General features: G+C 38.4%; 5 protein-coding genes across 5 annotated transcripts; all 5 read right to left on the reverse strand.

Moving 5' to 3' along the window:
* Positions 1–4,796: 4,796 nt before the first annotated feature.
* Positions 4,797–5,402, reverse strand: MELLADRAFT_106422 (uncharacterized protein; the record flags this gene model as incomplete). The annotated part of the gene is made up of 3 exons (XM_007409797.1): positions 4,797–4,959; positions 5,050–5,175; positions 5,230–5,402. 3 exons carry the CDS (start codon positions 5,400–5,402, stop codon positions 4,797–4,799), a joined length of 462 nt encoding a protein of 153 aa, XP_007409859.1.
* A 951-nt stretch (positions 5,403–6,353) lies between these two features.
* Positions 6,354–7,449, reverse strand: MELLADRAFT_106423 (uncharacterized protein; the record flags this gene model as incomplete). The annotated part of the gene is made up of 5 exons (XM_007409796.1): positions 6,354–6,475; positions 6,679–6,729; positions 6,803–6,878; positions 7,000–7,129; positions 7,397–7,449. The coding sequence occupies 5 exons, from the start codon at positions 7,447–7,449 to the stop codon at positions 6,354–6,356; spliced, it is 432 nt and encodes a 143-aa protein (XP_007409858.1).
* A 3,056-nt stretch (positions 7,450–10,505) lies between these two features.
* Positions 10,506–12,661, reverse strand: MELLADRAFT_63109 (uncharacterized protein; the record flags this gene model as incomplete). The annotated part of the gene is made up of 9 exons (XM_007409795.1): positions 10,506–10,562; positions 10,635–10,744; positions 10,816–10,948; positions 11,025–11,156; positions 11,449–11,465; positions 11,592–11,611; positions 11,800–11,894; positions 12,321–12,415; positions 12,499–12,661. 9 exons carry the CDS (start codon positions 12,659–12,661, stop codon positions 10,506–10,508), a joined length of 822 nt encoding a protein of 273 aa, XP_007409857.1.
* An 882-nt stretch (positions 12,662–13,543) lies between these two features.
* On the reverse strand, positions 13,544–14,279 carry MELLADRAFT_71865 (uncharacterized protein; the record flags this gene model as incomplete). Its single annotated transcript, XM_007409794.1, has 1 exon — positions 13,544–14,279. One exon carries the CDS (start codon positions 14,209–14,211, stop codon positions 13,867–13,869), a length of 345 nt encoding a protein of 114 aa, XP_007409856.1.
* Positions 14,274–17,006, reverse strand: MELLADRAFT_63110 (uncharacterized protein; the record flags this gene model as incomplete). Its single annotated transcript, XM_007409793.1, is given in 3 exon segments — positions 14,274–14,311; positions 14,331–16,828; positions 16,966–17,006. 3 exon segments carry the CDS (start codon positions 17,004–17,006, stop codon positions 14,274–14,276), a joined length of 2,577 nt encoding a protein of 858 aa, XP_007409855.1.
* Between the last annotated feature and the right edge of the window lie 3,679 nt (positions 17,007–20,685).

Consider the following 20,685-nt stretch of genomic DNA (forward strand, 5'->3'; position numbering starts at 1 on the left):
TTTGATTTTGATATGAACAATTGATCCTGTTCCGAGAGTAACAATGAGCCTATCAAATTTTGAGATAAGCAGATACTAACACAAACACATATGTTATATTAGTGATAGTGTTGGAATGGATGGTTTGAGAGAAAGGAGACAAAAACAAACTTACAAATGAACAATCGACCCAAGTTTGCTCTTTTTTGATTTTGTCATTGATGAATCCAAGCTTTACTTCAATCCAACCATGATCAAGAGGAAAGTTGAAAGTGATTTAGAAAGTTTGGATCTACTCACTCAAAAAGCAAGGGAGTTTGGTAAGCATTTAGTGGATGTGATGATAAGGATGTGATCAACTGTTGAAAGGAGTATTTGGCAGTGAAAGAAGAGAGGAAGCTGGAAGAATGAAAGAAACAGTTGATCGTTGTGAAGTTGATAAGTTGCATGATGGATAAAGAATGGTGTTGATGAGTTGATGAATCAATTGAAGAAGAAAATTCTTGAAGTATGATGAATTGCTTGAGGGTTGTTGAGTAAAGAAAAAGAGAAAGTGGTAATCAACAGAGGCAGTTCAATTGATTGATTTTAATGATGTCTTGGGTTTAATGGTGGTGGTGGTTGATGGGTGGTAGAAAATCAAGCTTTGAAAAAAACCTCTCAATTGACTTGTCGGTAGAACAGTGGAACTTGATTGATTAGGTAGACTGCAGGGGTTTTGAGTGTGTAAAAGAGAGAACTGATTAACTTGGATGCCGGTCATCCAAGCTCTTTTGGATGCTGAGGACCTGGATGACAGGTTGTTCTCAGACAAACCTGATCTGCCTACTGATCAGCTGGTAAACCACACTACACCAATGTGCTCACTTTTTTCATGTCTTGGCTAGGTGACGGCCTGGGTGAGGGCCACGTGATCTCCCTCACGCGCCTGTCACCTAAAAACATCTTATAATTTCACAGCCCCACCACACAATGCCACTATGCCTTGTTTCAGGTGGGGCCAGTTCAAAGTCACCCCGTGGTGTACATATGAGGTTTGTTTCTAGATATCAGAGTAATGTACAGTGTCCAGATTGTCAATATATAATGTGAATGTTAATCAATAACACCAATGTGAAATTTTGGTTGTAGGAGATTGTGATGAAACATTATTTTTTGCTGAAATGCTTTCTTAAATACTTGAGACATTGAATTCGATTTCTTATCAAAATTCAATGAATGATTTATCAGTTGCTGTACATCAACACAAATGAGAACCCCAGGCAGAGTAAGTGTCTTATCTTTGAAAGATCAAAGATAGGTTCAGAATGTGTTGTTCTTTATCATCTTGATTTGATGAAATTAAATGAAATTACAGCACTGTCACCTTTTTTGGTTCTTGGAAAGTTGGATGAATTAACTGGGGTCAAGAGTCAAAAGGTCTAACATCTTTTGTTGGCAACTTAACTACTGGTTGATCCCATATCTCTTCTGGTTGATAAAATTCAAGTCTAAAAGAGATAAGATAAGTCCTTTCAGACATACTATATCAACATTCTTGCCAATGTCTACTCCTACTAAGAAATAGGCTGCAACTGAGGCACTGGAAGGTATGCAATCAGCTTGAGTGAATAGGTCTTCATATAATAGTTGTGATCCCAAAATTCAATCATTCAAGTTGGATCATGGATGATCAGTTTCTGGCAGATTGACTTGTGAGTAAAACACACAGAAGAGTCAAATTACACTATCGAGACTTTGAATTTAAGATTATTAATATGTTCAAAGTTTATTTCATTGGCACAACAGATTCATTAGTGGTACACAAACATGAAAACCCAACCTAAAAACACGTGGACAAAATCCATGACAACCCAATTGCTTTTTGGGTTTTGTTCAATGGGGAAGCGGAAAATCAATGGACAAAATCCCAAAAACAATTGGGTTGTCATGGGTTTTGTCCATGGGTTTTCAGATTGGGTGTTCATGTTTGTGTACCACTATTGGGCCAAGAGTCAACTTGAGTCAAGTTAGATGACAATTTTTCCTGACTTTGAAGCAACTTTACTTACTATAGAATGTAAAGTGGGTATTATACCAAATTACCAAATGATGATATTAAACTCTCATCAATTTTTGATGTAGTGTAAACAATCACTTGATTGAATAATGACTCAGATTTTTTGGGTTATAAATTAATTCAAAGATTGCAGCCAAAGATACTGTATGCTATGATTTTCAATCAACTGGTTTTCTAAGAATGTATTGAGATTGCATTACTCCTACTGTATGCATTAGTCTCATGAGTCAACTCTTGTTCTGGTAATTACATTCCAGCTGGGGTATATGTAGTGATAATTTGGGTTAAACAGATTCATGGATCCATACTATAAATCAGATGCATTCATTACACTCATGGATTTAGGAGGATATTCTTTTGATAGTCTAGATTATGAATCAATTGAAAACTGAACTGATATCCTCATTTTGGTCATATTCACCCCAATTCTTCATCCACACGTGTCAGTTTGGCAAGAGCTTTACAGAATAAATTTGGGATATTGCCTTTATTTGGCTCTTGATTTCCACATTTGGGTCATTCTACTTGCACTTACAATGGATTACTGATTGTCCCTGTTTTTTATACTGTGAAAGAAAAAGGTATCAACATTCTATGGTAGCCCGAGAAAGATCTTAGGTCCAAAATAGCCAAATGGTTGCACTCACTTCATCTTTGCCCACCCATAGTTGAGGGAATGATCCCAGGCTAGTCAAGATACCACCTCCTAACCGACTTCCAAAAAGTTGTTCAGATATGTTTCCAACCGCTGTAGTGATTTTACTGCCACAAGCGGTAAACAATACTTGAAAGAGGAAAACTAGTGCCCTGGGAGCAAGAACGCTAGAGTGGCCTCAAGGCTGCCCTTTCTTAGTTATAAAGATACTTGGGCCTTGACTGTGCAAGTCTAATTGGGTCAAAGCTCTAGCGATGAAATAATACTCAACACCCAAGTGGATGATATTCCCAGTTTTATGCGCAACTAACTAGCAACCTGGTTGATTTCGAACAAAAAAAAATAAAAAAATAACACTACTAAAATTAAAGATCTCCCTCTTAGAGGGGGCTGATTTTAAAGTGACCAAGGACTACAAAGTAATATAATAGATTTAATTATAAAAACTCTACACTGTCGGTGATGAAGAAAAAGAAAGAAACCAAAAAAAAACACCCAACAAGTACACTTCTTATACCCTCCCTTCAACTCTTTCACTCACAACACCCACATGGTCCTAACTAAAGATATTCACAACAAGAGAAAAGATTATCGCTAGCTTTTCAAGGTCACGAGGAGGATAGAGCCCCAAATCACGCGTAAAGGAAAAGAAAATTAACGTAAACCACCCGTTACTTATTTTCCGCAAAACTTCCTCTCATACTATTGGCTCCATCGTGATGATTGCTGATTTCGCTCGAGGATTGTCAAAAAAAGAAACAGAAAAGGTGATGAGGGTCGTTTATCGGTTACGTTCGACTGAAAAAAAGATCTTGGGTATTATATTTATTGTAGCATGACCCGATATAGTCATTTTGGCACGTGGAATCGCCTACATGTGACTGTTATACCTCCCCGAGTAAGTCTTTTTTTTTTTTCGTTATCAATAGGATTTGCAACTTCTAAATGTTGTAATGTGGAAGATAAATTTATGTTGTTTTTTTTTTCGGCCGATCCCGTTGTTTTTTTCATTTTTCAGTAGGTAGCTTGCCCAAGTGTTATCAATGTTTGAAATAGGATGTTCAGCGATTCTCCAAATACTTCTTTGACTACCCGAGGTATGAGTTTTATCGTAAGCCGATTTGTTTTCACCTGAATTTCTTTTTTCAGCCGAATTGATTTCACCCAATCTTCTTATTAGTTTATATGTCTTGTTGTCTCTCCATCCGCATTGCTAATGTTTACCCCACTCGCTTTCTCCCTCAATTCACCCCTGATTTATGTAAAAAAAAAAGAAACGTAACCAAAAAAAAGAAAAAATAGAAAGAACCGCGACCGTAAAAAAAAAGAAAAGAATAGTTATTATATGTTTGTTGTAGATTTTTTAAAAAAAAGAAAGAATTATAAAAAAAAAAGAAAAAGTGAAACCTAAGTTTTTACCTGTTTTTACTCAATAAAACTTCAAACTTGGCTGTAATTCAAGGCAATACAGCCAAATTCCAGGTTTTAGCCGGTTAAAACTTAGGTTTCAAGCTCACAAACTTTTTCTTTTTCAAAAAGGTGCGACAAGCAATATCGGAATGGCTGTAGATTTTTTAAAAAAAAGAAAGAATTATAAAAAATTGAGCTGTTATATATCAAAAAAACTGGAAATTTTGAATGTCGAGATTAGTGATTTTGATGTTCTTTTTTTGTTATTAAAAAAAACTAATTGGGGTGTGCTATTAATGATTTGTGTTGATTGTAAAAAAAATGAAATAATAAAAAAAATAAAAGAAAAGAAGAAAGATGATCAAGAAGAAAGAAGAAATAAATGTGAAAATAGAATATAAGTTTAAAAAGGTGTTCTACTAGCTATTTAAATCTGATTACGCAGATTGATTTTTTTTTTTTTTTTTATTATTTGTTTGCCTTGATATAAAAAGTTGATTAGTGAGAACTTTTGCTCACAACACCGCTGTGATCTTGAACTTAATTCCAGGCATTTGAGCTTCACATTCACACCAATTGGTCCAATGAACCTGGCAAACAACTACAACCACCTGTAATAGCTATATCAGCACTAAGAATTGCTTGACCATCTGTGTTACACTTTGTGATAGATTTTAAAATCATCTTTGGTAATTAAATGGCTGCTAATAAATCAAGTGTTGGAATGGTAGATGCTGGATTCTTTCCTTTGATCTGTGAAGTAAACTCTGGTGGTATAAAGGTTGACACTTCAGGTATTGTGCAACACAATCTACCAAACTGGTAGGAAGCTTGAATGATCTGTTTGGAAGGGCGGCTACATTACAGAGAGAGAGCAACAGAGTCAACTTTCAATCTGAAAAAATTAGATCCAGCTGGCACTCAATCATATAAAGATGTGGATTACTCTTTGTCCCATGATCGAGGTGAGACTTCAGGTTGGATTGAAGAAAACTTCAGGTATTGTGAAGTTGTCTGGTAAGAAGCCCAAATGATCTGATTGATAGAGAGAGCAATATATTCAATTTTGAAACTGAAAGATTGAAGCCAGTTGGCAATCAATCATATAAAAATGTAGATCACTAACTGTTTGTGCAATGATCTAGGTAAAACTTCACATGTGGATTCCTTGAGGTTGTGCATGATACATAATTCCTGATATTTGGCATACATTGGAGTAGTGGTTGAGTTTGCTTTGCCTGGCATACGTTCTTCACGTAACATAACACAGGCTAGGATTTGCTCAAGCTTTGGATCCATCCTTGCTAGAGACCATGATGGGTGTGTACAGCAGCAAAGTTTTTGATGCAATGAAATATTATGGTAAGATTGATGTAGTCAACTCGGATTGCATTGTTGACAGTAGAAGTGATGACAGTAAGCCTCTGGAGATAAGTGATTTCCGAATGCCTTTGCACATTTAACCCATTCAGAGCGTGATGCTGGTGATGATTTCAAGATGGTAAGCTTTCAAGTCTGTGAATGATGAGCTCACCTTTGCAAAGCACAAATCCATCGCAAACATTTCAATTGAGTAAAATGGTGAGCTTGATTGACTGAAGGCATCGATTTTGATCGGTGGAAAGAACTGGACTCAGATTCAGGAAGCATATCAATGGGAAGCTCGATTTTGATTTAGTGAACAGATTGATTTGGATTGAGTAAAGGACTTGATTTGAATCGAGCAAAGATCTTGATTATGATCGAGTAAATGACTTGGTTTGAATCGAGCAAAGATCTTGATTATGATCAAGTAAACAGATCGGGATTGGTTATTAGGAGCCAGAGGGCTATGGCTCTGATTTGCAGTTGATATTCAAAGTCTTGATGATCAAAAGTTTTGATGATAAGGGGATTGACGAGGTAGATTTTTATCCAGTTTTGTTTGAATTGAGGGTTCTTTGTTCATATGTATAATAATAATGATGATGATTGAAGAATGACGACGGGATTTCAAAAAAGAAAGAAATCTCATAAACATCTAGAAACACTTGAATTATCAAAACAATCACTAAAGAAAACATTTGATTCTTATGGTTTTACCTCACCAAAACAATTTATCATGTTTCTCATCCAATGAAATTGTTCTATTGGATTCAAATGAATATCTTTCATTGTCATCATAATATAAATTTGATGGAACTGTTGAAAACCCTCAAATATGAATATTCTTGTCTTTCTTAGATAGGATATCATGATGAAACAAAGTGCTTACTTAAGATGTCTTTGGTGATGATGAATGGCTGGGGTTTCTTTGCTCTCACCAACTCCTACTTCATCCAACTCAAGAGCACCCAAGTGTTGTAATTGGCGACGTAAATGGGCTTCCTGTTCTGCTTCCCAATTGGTTGGGTCGAGAGCGAGTAATCATAAGCTACATGCAGTTCACCTCCCTTCTTGTTTGGGTTATTGATAAAATCCCGGTCAGATAAATCAAGAAGGTCAGTCTTTCGACTTGTATGACATGCAATAGACTCTCAGGAGAGCTTTGAAGATAAAAACTATAGCAAACGAACGGAATCAAACAATAACAGACCTTGATTTATGGTGCTTCCAATTGGACCATCTCCTTTGTTTTGTCCAGGCACTGCATTATTTATAATCAAAACATAACTCTAATCAGTGAGGTTCTTATGATGTGTCTAGAGTGGAAAACTTACTAATCCCCTGTCTGAAAAACTTCACTAGATGAGAGGTTTCTGGGCAATTTTCTGTTTGTCTCAAAAGATTGATAGTCTTGTTTATTGAAAGATTGTCTGTGTGAAAGTTTCAGGTCAAACTGTTAGCAATAACATTAATACTTCTGAAGTTTTTGACACTGACAGGACTGGTATGGTTTGAAATACATGTAACTGACCCAAGCAGGCCAAGCTGGATGTCCCTTCACCTTGGCAAGGACAAGATCTGAGATTTCATCTGCAAAACATGTCAAGGAGTTAAAGAATTGATGATTGATTCCAATTTTGACAGGTCCTTGATTCCAGCTCCTAATATAAATTGAATTTTCTTGATGGTGATCTTGATAATCTTGATGCTGATTTGATTTGATTAAAGTTGAATGATGAGGTTTGATCGATCATTTGGAATTCAGATGCTGAGTGTACATACGTGTACATAGTGATGTATTGAACTGAGGTTTTGGACTTGTACCCTAAGTGAAATGGCTGAGAGAGTAGTTTTGTCCAGTTTTGTTCAAATTCATGGTTCTCTCTTAATATGTATGATGATTGTGTGAATATGATGTTGAACCTCACCTATGTGGAACTAAATCTGCATAAGTCATCAAAACCTTATATACTTGTACCATCAGTGTGTGTGTCAAGTGATAGCATCATCCTGGCATACTTTTTTTGAAGATTTACGCCCAATACTTCACCAGATTTTTATGTCCATTCAAGACATATCCTACATCATCTCAGGTTGGGGTCATGATACTTACATCAATTATGAATAGTAAATTGTGATATAGCACCATCAAATGTAGTTTCTGACAAAATGGGTAACACAGTTTGGGTAGACTGTGGTACAGCCTTGAGTCAATCAGTTAAAACTGTGAATAAAATATGTTTCTCTGAGGTGAAAAATGATTGAATTTGATTTACAAAATGATTGAAAGTGCATTAAACTGCATTGTTCTGCATTTCATCTACATTATTGATCATTTTGTGCATTAAATTCAATTATGTTTCATCTTGCAGAAACACATTATATTTGCAGTGTAATAAAGATTCAGTAAAAGATGGATCAGGATTTGAATTAGTTATGATGCCTTCTCCCAAAGTTTATTGGGTTTTAATAGGGTGAAAACAAAAGGCAAAAAAACACAGAGAGTATGATGCACAGTGCCTGTGGAGAGGTCCCACAATGTTGGGGGCTCCAGAAAGTACAAAGGCTTGCCTTTGTACTCTCAAAGGCCTCCACCATTGGGGGCACTGTTCACGGGCACTGTTATGGCACCATTTTGTCATGTCTTTGAAGGATGATTTTGGCAGGGTTAAATTCAAGGAAATGTTATCCAAAATGTAAGGCAAGTGCAAGAGGGATAACTATAGACAACAGGATTTCATTCTCTTCCCTGTGTATTCTGCATCCTTCAGGGCCCCTGGACCAGCACCTCAAAGAAGAAATAACCAGGAGACAGCAAGAGACAAGAGAAAAAGAAGAAAAAGGCCAGGTGTTGTGAGAAGGTGATGAGAACAAATCGACTGGCTTGAATGAGGTAGGCTTGGCATAAGGTCAAACTTGGATTGAAAAAATTACTTTGAATGAAATTTGGCTTCAGTGTTGGGGGTCAACAAGATTTATGGTGGACACTTGATATACTACAGAGACAAGAAGATATTGTGTTAGCATGGGGTATCACAGATATATAAACAGGCACCTGCCAGACCAGGAAACTCACTTGTATTATGATCCACCTCCACCACGGGTGAGAAGGCTCTAGTTTTATGATCTGGAGTAACCTCTGGCCCTTTCGCAACCTTCACAACGTATGTTAGGATGTTGTCCGGCATTTTGGCATGGTGTTGTAATTTGATAATTTCCACTGTACTTCCTGCAGGTCCGACATCGCAACTGTTGGACATATACATTTATTGGACATTCTATTCCACTGGCAGCACCACATAAACAATCCAGACTATAACCACATTTGCCTTGTTGTTGTTCCCAACTCAATACACCTCCGCAGTGGCCACATTGTGTACAGAAGCACACTTGTGCCAGTCCCAGGATGAGAGCTGTGAAGATGATGAAGTTGGATGGCGATTGTAATTTCATACTCTTGAAGCCAATCAATCAACTAACTTATTTGAATGTATGAACTCCTTTTTGGAATTTATTTGGAAGTTCAGTACTAAATTGATGGTGGTCAATATGATGATGAATAAAGGGGGAATTTGGAGAAGAGAGGGAGCTTATATACCTTTTCTGAGAGAAATTTCCAGGGGCCAAGTTGTGGTTCAGATCGGATTCCAAAATGTGGGATAGATTGCACAGCTGGTTTATCAATCTGTGACAAGTTCCCAGAAGTGGAGACCAGTGTGATTTGATACTCAAACCTGCATACAGAAACACAGTCTATGTAAGTATGGCCACATTGTGGTTCTGATTGGTTTCCAGAATGTGTAATAGACTGCACAGCTGTTTTATCAATCTCTGGCAAGCTCCCAGAAGTGGGGATCAGTGCTATTTTTATAGCCAGACCCGCATCATTAAACTCAGCTTATGTAATTATGGCCAAGTTGTGTTTCAGATTAGTAGGCAAAATGTGGTCGAGACTGCACAGATGTTTTGTCAATCTGTGGAAAGTTCCCAGAAGCTGCAATTTGGTACCCAAACCTGCATCATGAAACCCAGCTTATGTAAGAGAGTTCACCTTCCAGGTGACCTATTTGATAGCTCTTTCGTGTCTCTATCAAAGCTCTTCTGTGTGTGCACGTCAACGTGCTACGCGGTTACAGTCATGCTGTCATAGATTGTGATGCTGTGTTTGGTATCTCAGTTCGATTGGCTTTAGGTTATAAACCTGATACATTTTCCAGGGTTTTTATTTTATTTGAAAGTTTTTTTATTTATGTATACATGATTGTAAAGAATTTGAGGGAAAATTTCTAGCTTCTGTCTTACGTAGCGCGCCAACTTCTTCAGTGATATGATTTCCATCTGATGGGCTTAGTTGTTAACCGGATTAATCTCTCAAATTTAGATCTATTTTGAATTGAGATTTATAAAACGTATCGAAAGTCTGAAAATCATTTACAACATAAAGCATTAGTTTTCAGCCTTTTCGAGGGGTCGATGACTGAGAGGTCTTGTCAACATTGGAGCTCACCTGGATCTTTTATATCGGTAATATCTCCATTCGGGTGGTCATAAATATTATTCTTCAATAAATGAGGTCGTATAGTTGACATCCTAGCTGATGGACTAGTAGTATCTCTGTCTATCGACGTTTTACATCTTTCTGAATCCGAGTCACTTAACCCAGCTTTCTCATTTCGTTTGGCATTTTCATTTGCCAAGTAGACTCTCATCACTATGAGAAGTACGCTACACCCGAGATAACATAGACCCATCGCGAACCAAGGTGAGGGATTTTTAGGATTGTATTGATCCTTCCAAATTCCAGGTGCTAGATTTTGTTTTGTTTTGCTCCTGTTAGAATTTATCTCTTGATTTAGACTCATCGAAGAAAAGTCACTTACAAATTAAATGTCCTAAACAGTGACCAACCATCACAATTGACTGGACAGTCACTCTTTCTAAGTTTCAGCATATTTAAACATCATCTCATCAGGATCCATCATTTTACGGTCCGTTAGAAAAAGACCTCGAGGAAATTTTGATGGGATTGAGAATGACTCAACTCGTATGACCATTCGTGTTAGAGATGATCAGGTCAAGAGCAATAATATAGGCCTGTAAGTAGAGTTCAGGATTGAGACCATTAGGACATGATATTTTTTGTGGGCGGGTCAAGGCGGAACATACAATAGGAGAGAACCAAGTAAGGTATATAGACGCGATCAGAGTCCCCTTGCTATTTTCAGGTGCCATGATGGCTAGCACTGTACCTATAACATTGGGGATTTGCATGAAGACTGGAAATGAAGGTTTCAATAGTTTCGAGTTAATCAAAGTGGATCATATTAAGCAAAAAAAGCTCACTCACTCCCTACGTAGGCTCTGGCTCCACTAAAACATCTCAAAAGATACATGGCTATGTAAATATTGATGATATGCATCAAACTAAATGTGCAGCTCAGCGCTGTTGTGTTGCGAGCTGAATATTCGAAAAATGAAAACTGTAATAGGTTTCAGACCACCAAGGAGTTTAGCTTTCTAACCAGAATTCGGCGCACGATAAATATATTTACTGACCAGTAATGCTTGATGGCATGTGATGTTGGGAATGTTGACGAGTATCATATATACAAACCAAATCCAAGTCTTAACGTCACATATGGCCTCAACAGCCTGTTCCCTATCAAACCATCGTGGGCCATTAAAATGCTAATAAAAGCGTAATATTAGTCAATGTCTTGAAGAAGAAAACAAAGTGGAAATGCTCACATCACTGGGCTCCAGTTTTTCTCTGGCTACCTCTTTCATCTTGTCCCTCAGAAACCAGGCCGTTGAGGGGGAATTAGGAAAAAATAACAAAAACAGAATAAAGATGGCAAAAGCCATGAAGGAGACTATGAGATACAACCATTGCCATGCATGTAGCTGTAAAGCGAAAAAGCCCCCGGTATCAGCTTTTTACGTTGGCAGGAATTCCTTCAACCGTTGAGTTATCGCTTACCTTTGTAAAAGTATGCCCTGAGAGAATATATGTCACTAAGCTGTTAAAGATGCCTCCGACTGACTACACGCAGAGAGTATCCAAACAAAAATCTGACTGTGAATATTACCGGATGGAACATCTTTTTTGATTATTCTACTTACGTTCATTACAAACCAGTAACCTACATAATGATAAATGTAATAAAACAGCAGTGTATCAGTGCACAAAGGGACTGGATACATCCAAAATTGAAAAGAATCACTGACCGATTCTCGGACTACGCTCACTCCGAGAGTAGAACCTAATGATATTCTTCAATCAGTTTCGGCGATTCCTTGTTCTCGAGCCTTACCGTGAGCTGTCACTGACCTTGAAGTAACAGACATGAGCCCAGATGTGATACTAGATAGACACGCTCCTAGTAAAAGTCGACAAAATAGTAAATGTTCAAAGTTCATACACGCCTATCGAAACTATGGTCAGCTTATCACATTCATAGAAGAAAGATGAAGATCAATCAACTAACGGCATGAGCTCCCATCAAGATGGATACCAAGAGGATGTTTCCCGTTAAGATTTTACCCACTGGAAAACGTCCCATGAGTAAGTTCTGAGGAAATACAAAGACTAAGTAGGAAACTGAATCACATAAAAACTGAACCTCAGTTAAAGTGACACGTGCTTCATGGAACCCAGATGGGAGATCATGACGTACCGTAAAATGTGGTCCCGAGTGTTGTGAATTCATTAGGACTGATCTTAACGTCATTCTCCGAGGATAAAATCAACGTGTATCCCAAAATAGTTTTAGCAACACTGAAAACAGGATAGCATTAGCTGTGGGCAAGAGCGGAAGGTGCTTCGATAAACTGTAGTCCTAAAAAGCGTACAATTGAATGAAATAAAGTATCATCATCCTGTGAGATGTGGAGGAAAGCCCAAGGTTGAGGAATTTGATCTTGTGTTTGTGATTTCATAATAAAATCTACTGACAAAGGTAAAACTATCATTCAAAAATCTATGTCAGGGATGGAGGCCATTCAGAATCCATTCAACCAAGCAACTCACGATGAAAGTCCATCTTGCGTTTGATTTTGAACGCATCGGACTCGGTGATCATAAAACCTTTGCATTGTACTTCTCGGGGCTGATCAGGTTTCCCCTCTACGACTTCTTCTTGTTCTCTTGATCCACGTGATCCACTAGCAGCTATAGTTGAATTTTGTGGCATTGAGAGGTGATTTTGATCCTAGCAAGCTTCAGGTGAAATCGACATGCGCAATCCAAAGTAGCAGGTCTTGAGATATAGTTGGTAAAGTAAGCAAAGCTTCTTCGAGGAGTGTACTAAAAGTGACGACCAATCTATGTGCGACCCATCCTCACGGGAAGAAGATACACCGACCGGGCAATATTAAACTCATCACGACAGAAGATCCAAAATTCTTGAAGGCGAAAGTACAAGCAGTGTAAAGTGATTTAATTCGTCACCACATTTTTTGTGGAAGGCTGACTGTAAAGTGAGATTGAATACCCTAGATCTAGAAGAATACCATCTTGTTGTTAAGGTCAATTCAGGTAGATCTTGACTTGAAATGGTACATATGAACTCACTCAAACTCAACAATGGAGTTTAGCAAACACCAAACTGAGTTGTCCCACATTTTAGATCAACCTAGATTCACCTTGATCGAGCTGTAAAATTGTGGTGTGTACGGCGTGCGCCACCGACCGATGATTGTGGCGTGAATTGTCCACTCTTGGAATGAGACTTAAAAGTCTTGCATACGAGCACGTCATTCCGGGACCGTGGGTGGTGGAGAGAGGGTGATGTGAGGTTATTTTTCTTTGTGCAAACTTACCAACAGGTGACCGTGTACGAGGGGGTTTGAATCTGCTGTAAGGATGATGTTGTCATTGAAATTTCTATTTGTTCCATCAGCAGTGTCACAGTAGCATAGTAAGATCATCATCCATTCCAATCCAACAAACCTCAACCCAGACCTATAAATGTCAGTCCATGAGTTCACAATACCTTCATATCTACCTCTCAAGGCCCTAAAAGTAAACAACATGGAATGAAATTGAAAAAGAATGAAAAAGAATTGCTTTCTTTCTAATTAACCCAATGTACTGTTTCTTATCCCTACTTTAATCTTTCTCATATGAAACAAACTACTTCTCTAAAGAACAACTGTTGTAAAATAAACCCTAAATAAACCACTCATACAAAACAAAATTAACACAATAACAATAATATTTCAAAGAGTTTTTAGAGAAAAAAAATAAAACAATCAAACCAAATCAAAGTCCCATTGTTCAAAACAAAACAAAACAAACATCATCACAATAAGAACAAGAACAAAGAGAATTAAGAAGATACTATAAACGATTAATTTCTATAGAAATAGATTGATTACACAACACCCTTATCAAACCTTAACAATCATCTAATTCACTTAATTCACTTGTAAGATTTTGATGGGCTTTCTGATGATGATGATGATGATGATGATGATGATAACAAGAATGAATAAGTTTTTCATTCCCATCTTCAATTCCAACTTTTGGAATCGATTTCTTATCACATTGATCATCATGAAGTTGATCTTCTCCAACCGATGTTTCTAACATATCGATTTCTTCATCGTGACCTTGTGGCAGTCTCTCGACAACGAGCGCACACGGACTGCCTTTGAGGCACAAAGGCGACTCGTGTGCGCTCGACGAGGGGCAAACACCACACAGACTTGGTACTTCTTCTTCCAACTCATTCATTCCCATTTCCTCAAGTTTTCTTTCTTGATTCCCTTCAACGGTTTTGCCATTCCGATTTCTTTCTATATCTAAAACCTCATTGATTTCAAGTTCAACTGATTCAATACTAGTATTTAAAGATTTACTTGTAATATCTTTTATAGATGAATTTAATGATCTTGAATTTGAACTTTTCTTCACTACTTCAGATGATGATTTGTTTGCATTCGTTTTACAACTTGATTGAATTCGATATGAATCTGGATTACTCCATGATCCAATAGCTATTACTGATCCTAAGATCTTTCCTGCTAAATCATATTCATTCATTCCTTCTTCATTTGTTTGTTCTCCTTCTGTTTCATCAATCAGATCACCTGGCTGATCATCTATTGACCTCATTTCTTTCTCTTCATCACTTGAGCCTAATCCTTCTAACAAAGAAGACTTTCGCCGACGCCTTGATGGAAAGCCCGAAACTGTGGTCTTTCTTCTCTTCGCGCTAGAGCTCACCGTATTGTCACTTGTGCCTTGGGTCTTTACTTCATCTTGATCCCTAGTATGAGATACGCCCTCTTGATTTTCACTCGGTTTGCTTGTCGTATGTTTAGGCTCCTCCTCAGCTTTCTTCTTCGATTTAGTAGGTCTAAATCCCAATAACTCCCTTCCAATCGCACTCCCAAGTAAATCAGCTTCTTGTGTTCCACTCTCAATCACTCTAAAACTTAATCTACTACCACGTGGTGCACTAGGTAATCCTTTGAAAGGTTGGACCCCTTGAATAGCTTTTTGAGCTGATCTTGTCGATCTTCTTGGTTGTGGTTCTGAAATCTTGGCCTTTACGTCTGGTGGTGGTGGTTCCCATGGTACGATACCTAATTGTTTTTCTTTCGTTGAGATCCAATAGCTTCGTTTGGGAAGATGTGCATCAAGACTTGTAGTACTGTTACTAAATGCACGTTTCTTGGTGTCCCTGAATTCACCTGATGGAGGTTCAGATTGGGACAATTGGTGATCAGGAAGGAAAGAAGTTGTCTGTCGACGTTGGGAACCGCTAGGTCCTAGTAAAGAAGGTGTGATAGAAGAGTAACGACGTGGGTTATCATGAGCAAGACTAGCTCGATGTTCGGATTTCTGGGATCGATCAGAATCCCACGGAAGGAGTCCTAATTGACGTTGTTTGCTAGTGATCCAATACGTTTTTCGCTTAGAAGTCACATTGGCTACTTGAGCAGGTTGACTGAGCTCGTCGTGATTGTTGTGAAGATTTTCACATTCTTCTTGCTCAGCTGTGCTTAAGATTGAGAGCGATGTAGAAGTGCTGTCGGCGGTTTGATCGTGATTCCATTCTGACTCATAAAAGGGTTCCGCAAGTTGAGATGTGCCAGGGTTGTTGAGGACCGGGAGCGTGAGATCAGTAGTCCGCGTAAACCGCACGTTGCTTACAAAATCAGGCCGTTCTACAGAGCTTGCCAAAGAAGCTTTGACTAAACTAGCCCTTGAGTGATGACGTCGCAAAGAAGATGAGCGAGAAGGACTGGTAGGGGGCTTCTTGGGCTGGCTAGTCTCAGGTGTAGGTGCTGGTTTACTGAGAGCCTGATGTAAAGCCGTACGTTTTGATGGAGGCCTTCCTCGTCCTCGACGTATTGCACTTTCTGGCCGGATAATTTCATTTTGTAGGCTGCTAGACTCTGCTAGCAGGCTTAGACTAGGTTCCTGCTCGGTCGAGATAGGCGACAGGGTCCGCTCACTCTCTTCCTTCACACTCGAGATAGGCGACAGAGTCCGATCACTCTCTTCCTTCACACTCAACGGGCTAGAAAGCGCGTCCTTGACACCATTGATCGCATCAACTGAGCTGAGTTCAGATTCGTCAAACGTGACTCCGTTAACAGGCGGACACAGCGGCGAAAGCTGCTGAGAGGAGGCTGTGAGATCTTCGGCGTAAAATCCACGACCAGTCTGTTCACATGTCGCACACATACACTCGCAGTTTCCTTCACCAAAATAATTAGCGCCATAACTCGTCACGATTTCTTCATCCGCTCGAATCGGTTGAACAACCTTAAACTTGATGGTGAAGCCTTCTCTGAGCAAAACTACATTATTTCTACAATCGTGATTGACAAATCGAGCTGGACCGCAGAAGACTTGAAATTTGCCACGAGAGTTGACGAGATGAGAGAAGTCAGGATGTCCATCAAGTGGATGAAGACCACGTAGACGAAGATCTTCCTCTTCTGTCAAGTCTGCAAAAGAACCTTCACAACCGACCACGATATCATTGACAAGATAATCGCGACTGGCGAAGACAGCGAGATGGATGCGTTGTTTGGATGATGATGAACAGGCTGATGGATCTGAAGTTGATTGACGTGATTGACGCCCACGTTGTTTCTTAGATGGAGTACCTGGAATTGAGTTTGAGGCAGAATCGTGTAAGTTGTTGGCTTCAAACGTGTTTCCCATCTCCATACCAGAAAGAACCGATTCAGAAGCAGCGCATGACGAAGCGCGTGTACTAGAGATCGCCGATGGGTTAAGTGAAGGACCCAATGCTCGACGTCGTTGATCGTAGCGATCTGTCTCACAAAATTTGATGCCACATTTAGGTTGGAAAAGTTGAAGATAGAGTCCAATATGTCTGTTCGAAGTTTGAGGGTGACAGCCAGAAATAAATGATCAGTTACCAATGGTGAAGAGAAGCCGGTATTGCAGCACAAGACATCGGGATTTGTTAGGGATAAAAGAATCCAAAGAGTTAGGAGTGACATAACTCACTTTCCGACTCGCGGCGGCTCGCCTTTTCCAATGTAAGACATCACTGCCGGTATCCTAAGAAAAGCCTTCCAATGAGTCAATCGCGGGCGATCAAGTAAGAGATGACCAGGGGCAGTTAAACGCACTGTCTGATCAATGAAGTAGCCTCACTGATATTTTTGATGTCATGGGATTGAACCTGTGGTAGGTATAAATTATCAGGGACTAAGGAAGGCAGACAAAACAGTAAGCTAAGAACCCAATCAAAAACTTACCCGACTGATGATGGCCTTGACATCATCGATGTTTAGCGATCGAGGTCTACGATAATCAGGAGTGAATTTGATGGTTCTTTTGTTTTGCATCTGATTAGAGGCATCAGGTAATCCAGTGGTGTCAGGCCAAAGACAAGCATCTAGAACATCGCTAGGAAAGAACGATCAAAAGGTATCAGTAAAAGCATACGAAAAACGACGAGGAATTGATTAATACCTCATCAAATCATCCGTTCGCGTTAACTTCTCAGCCGGAGTGAGGGTAGTGCGTGGGTTATTGGTAGCACGCGGCATGTTTCAATGTCGCGATCACAGTGAATGACTTCTAGAAGCTATGTGAGGATTAGAAAAGGAAGTATCAAACTTATTCAGCAACCTTTGTAATCCAATCGAATGAAGAATGTTGAGTGGTAAACGAGTTGAGTTCACTAACGAATGGTCGAGGTAAAGAAGCCGATGAGTCTTGAAAATGTAAGTCAAATTAAGTTTCGATTGGGAATAATAAATAGAATTGATTGACGAAAAGGCCGAGTGAAAAGCTGAGGTTAGGATATCATCAGAAACCAAAATGAACTTGAACTCGACATTTCTTTAGATCGATTCACTCAACTTGGTTGATAATCACTGATTCAGTCAATTGATCCCAGTCTTGAGCGTAACAAGATGAGTTTGGTGAATGCTAAAGTAAAGGAATGAGGAATTTAAGAAAATCGAAATAAAGCTGAAGTGGATAGTTTAAATTAAATCAAATTAAATCAAGTCGAATAACGAAGAGTAGAGATATTGAACATCATATCATGATCTTGACTGTTGGTTCAGGTTCTGAAGACTGCCAATGAGCTTTGATGAAGCAACCAATCTAACTGACTATGTAATCGTAATCGTATGCTCAAAAAGGAACTTGAGAAATAGAAACATGAAGAACTCAAACTGAACTCTGTACAACCGACCTAATCCTTGTTACAGATCAAAAATCGTACTTCAAATATCCTCACCAAACATTTTAATCTCAGGGCTGAAATCACGTAAAAGCCCGTTATATATGAGCTTCCTTGAACCTTGACTTTTCAATTCTTACGCCCAGCTTCGGGAGGAAATATTGACTCATATGTCTTCTTTCATCCAATCCCCAACTGATTCTTTGTCACAATTGGATCTTTGGAGCTTCAAATAACAGATTTTCCCAAAGTAGACAAACATTTCTGGTCAAGGCTGGACAAACCAGTGTGAAAGTTAGGATGGGTTTTGTAGCACAAGTCTGATTGCTTGTCATGTTGTTCAAATTGGGAATGTCTATAAATGCCTAGCCACAACTTTCTCTCATGTAACCCATCTGACTCAAGCAGTTAAGCATGAACATCTTCTGAAGTGTAAGATCACCGTCAGGTCTGATATTATTGTGAGCTTTATATCAGAAAAATTCTCACAAATAACCCACACATAACATCACTCATTGAACTTCAAATTCTCTATTAAACTCATAAATACAAGATCTTTCCAAACTTCAAAACTTACTGAAGAATGATAATATCACTATTTCTATGAGTGTGTCTTTTATTTTCAAAACTTACCTTCTTCAATGATTTGATCATCTTGTTTGTATAGGCATTCATAGGCTATCAAAATACATTGTGTCTTACCAAAACCTATCTAAACATAGAACTTCTAGGAGAAAGTTGACTTGAGTTTTGGAAAGGATCATCCTATTGAAAATCAGTGCACCTTTGACCTCAAACATGCACTGTATTCAAGTTTCCAATAAAATAAACCTATGTAATGCTTATAAACAGTGATGGGAGTTTTAGATGATTGAGCTTATGTAAAAATAGTTCTATCCTTTATTTTGAGATACAATGAGGACCCCTCATGATGTTGGGGAATCTAGGCTTAATGATATATTTGGTCAGAATGAACATTGACATGCATTATCTACAAAACACCATGATAGAGTAAGCCTTGATCCAAGCTCTTCTTGTTATCTAATTTATTTACTTGATAAACTAGTACCAGCATGTCACTCCTCTAGATAATTTTCTTCTTGATGAATCCCAAGCTCCCATTGTTTGTTGTGAGTTTCACTGCCAGACAAAGGGTGCCTGCACTCCGTCTGACAGTTTCACAGACGAGGTAAAAGAATCCAAGGCCTTTTTGTGGTTGTATCTTTGTTGCGCTGCTTGATTTGGTGATATGCAGTACATGTAAAAACCATTCCACAATGTTGCATATCCCATGACCTTGTTTTGAAATGGTTTATCATCATTGCTACCCCACTGGAGACATCTCTTTCATTTCATCATATTCTTGATCTAATCACATCTACATTCACACATGTCTCTTTAAGTTCTTATCTCTCCACATACAATTTTTATACTCTCAAAGTTTGCACCCACACATGTTTCTGTTTCATTCATATCCTGACTTAATCTTCATCCCAGTTTTCACTAATAAAATTTACCTGCTCTTTATATCTCATATATCTTGGTACAGAAAATTTTGGCTATCAATTTTTTTTAACCATTCAAGTGATATTATCATAACTTTCATCTTGATGTGGATCATTCCCACATATGTATCAGAAGTGGAATACTATAAGGTTTACCAATAACCTTCATCTTACACAGCTTATTTTCACGAAAAAACAAAATAATGTACAAGTAAACAAATTATAATCTACTGAAGATATAAGAGTATGAAAACAAACAAAGCACTAGCTTATATTTTACCTTTTCCAGACAAAGTTAGTTTTCAAGTGATAGTGTTTGCAAGTAGGACTCCGACATGGATCTTGAATCAAGTTCAGGTGAAAGATGCTACATTCTGTAGCTTGTGAAATGCTTAATGATCTGTTACATGTTGTGGTCAATTGTTGCTTGTATCTGAAGGCATTATAAGTTTATTTCAAGGGTTTCCTGACCATACCTTATTGCACATCAACCTATAGTACAGGTTTCTATAAAATGCAGGAAGAAGTGAACAACTAACTGAACAACTTGAGATTTTTTTGGTCTTTGAAATTGATGAAAGACATGAGATCTGCTGAGCTAGGACACGCACTGATATCTTCAATGTACGGGTCCATACTAACAGACATTTTTTTGGCATTGGCATTAGCTGTGCTTTGTGGAGAACGGAAATGTCACAAAAGCAACATGCGAATAGCTTAACAGAATCCCAAACAATCAACGGACCCTCATCAGTTTTCAACTTATGGGAAATTTGACCTAATGCCCAATCAAGTTTGGGTGGAATTCTCGTTAGCCTCCATTTTATCTGCCTTTCATCAAACAAAACCATCAAAGATGACAATGATGGGATTTATTTCAATGAGAATATGTGATGATCTCAAGACATTAAGATCATTGATTTTGTTTGATGAATGAATGCTCAGGCTGAAAAGCTCTTCATTATAATGTGCTCAGGATTTGCATTCAAAGTCGTTCCATACTGGTAGTGCCCGTGAGGTCTA

The sequence above is a fragment of the Melampsora larici-populina genome, assembly GCF_000204055.1.
Source record: "Melampsora larici-populina 98AG31 unplaced genomic scaffold MELLAscaffold_17, whole genome shotgun sequence".
Taxonomy (NCBI): Eukaryota; Fungi; Basidiomycota; class Pucciniomycetes; order Pucciniales; family Melampsoraceae; genus Melampsora; species Melampsora laricis-populina.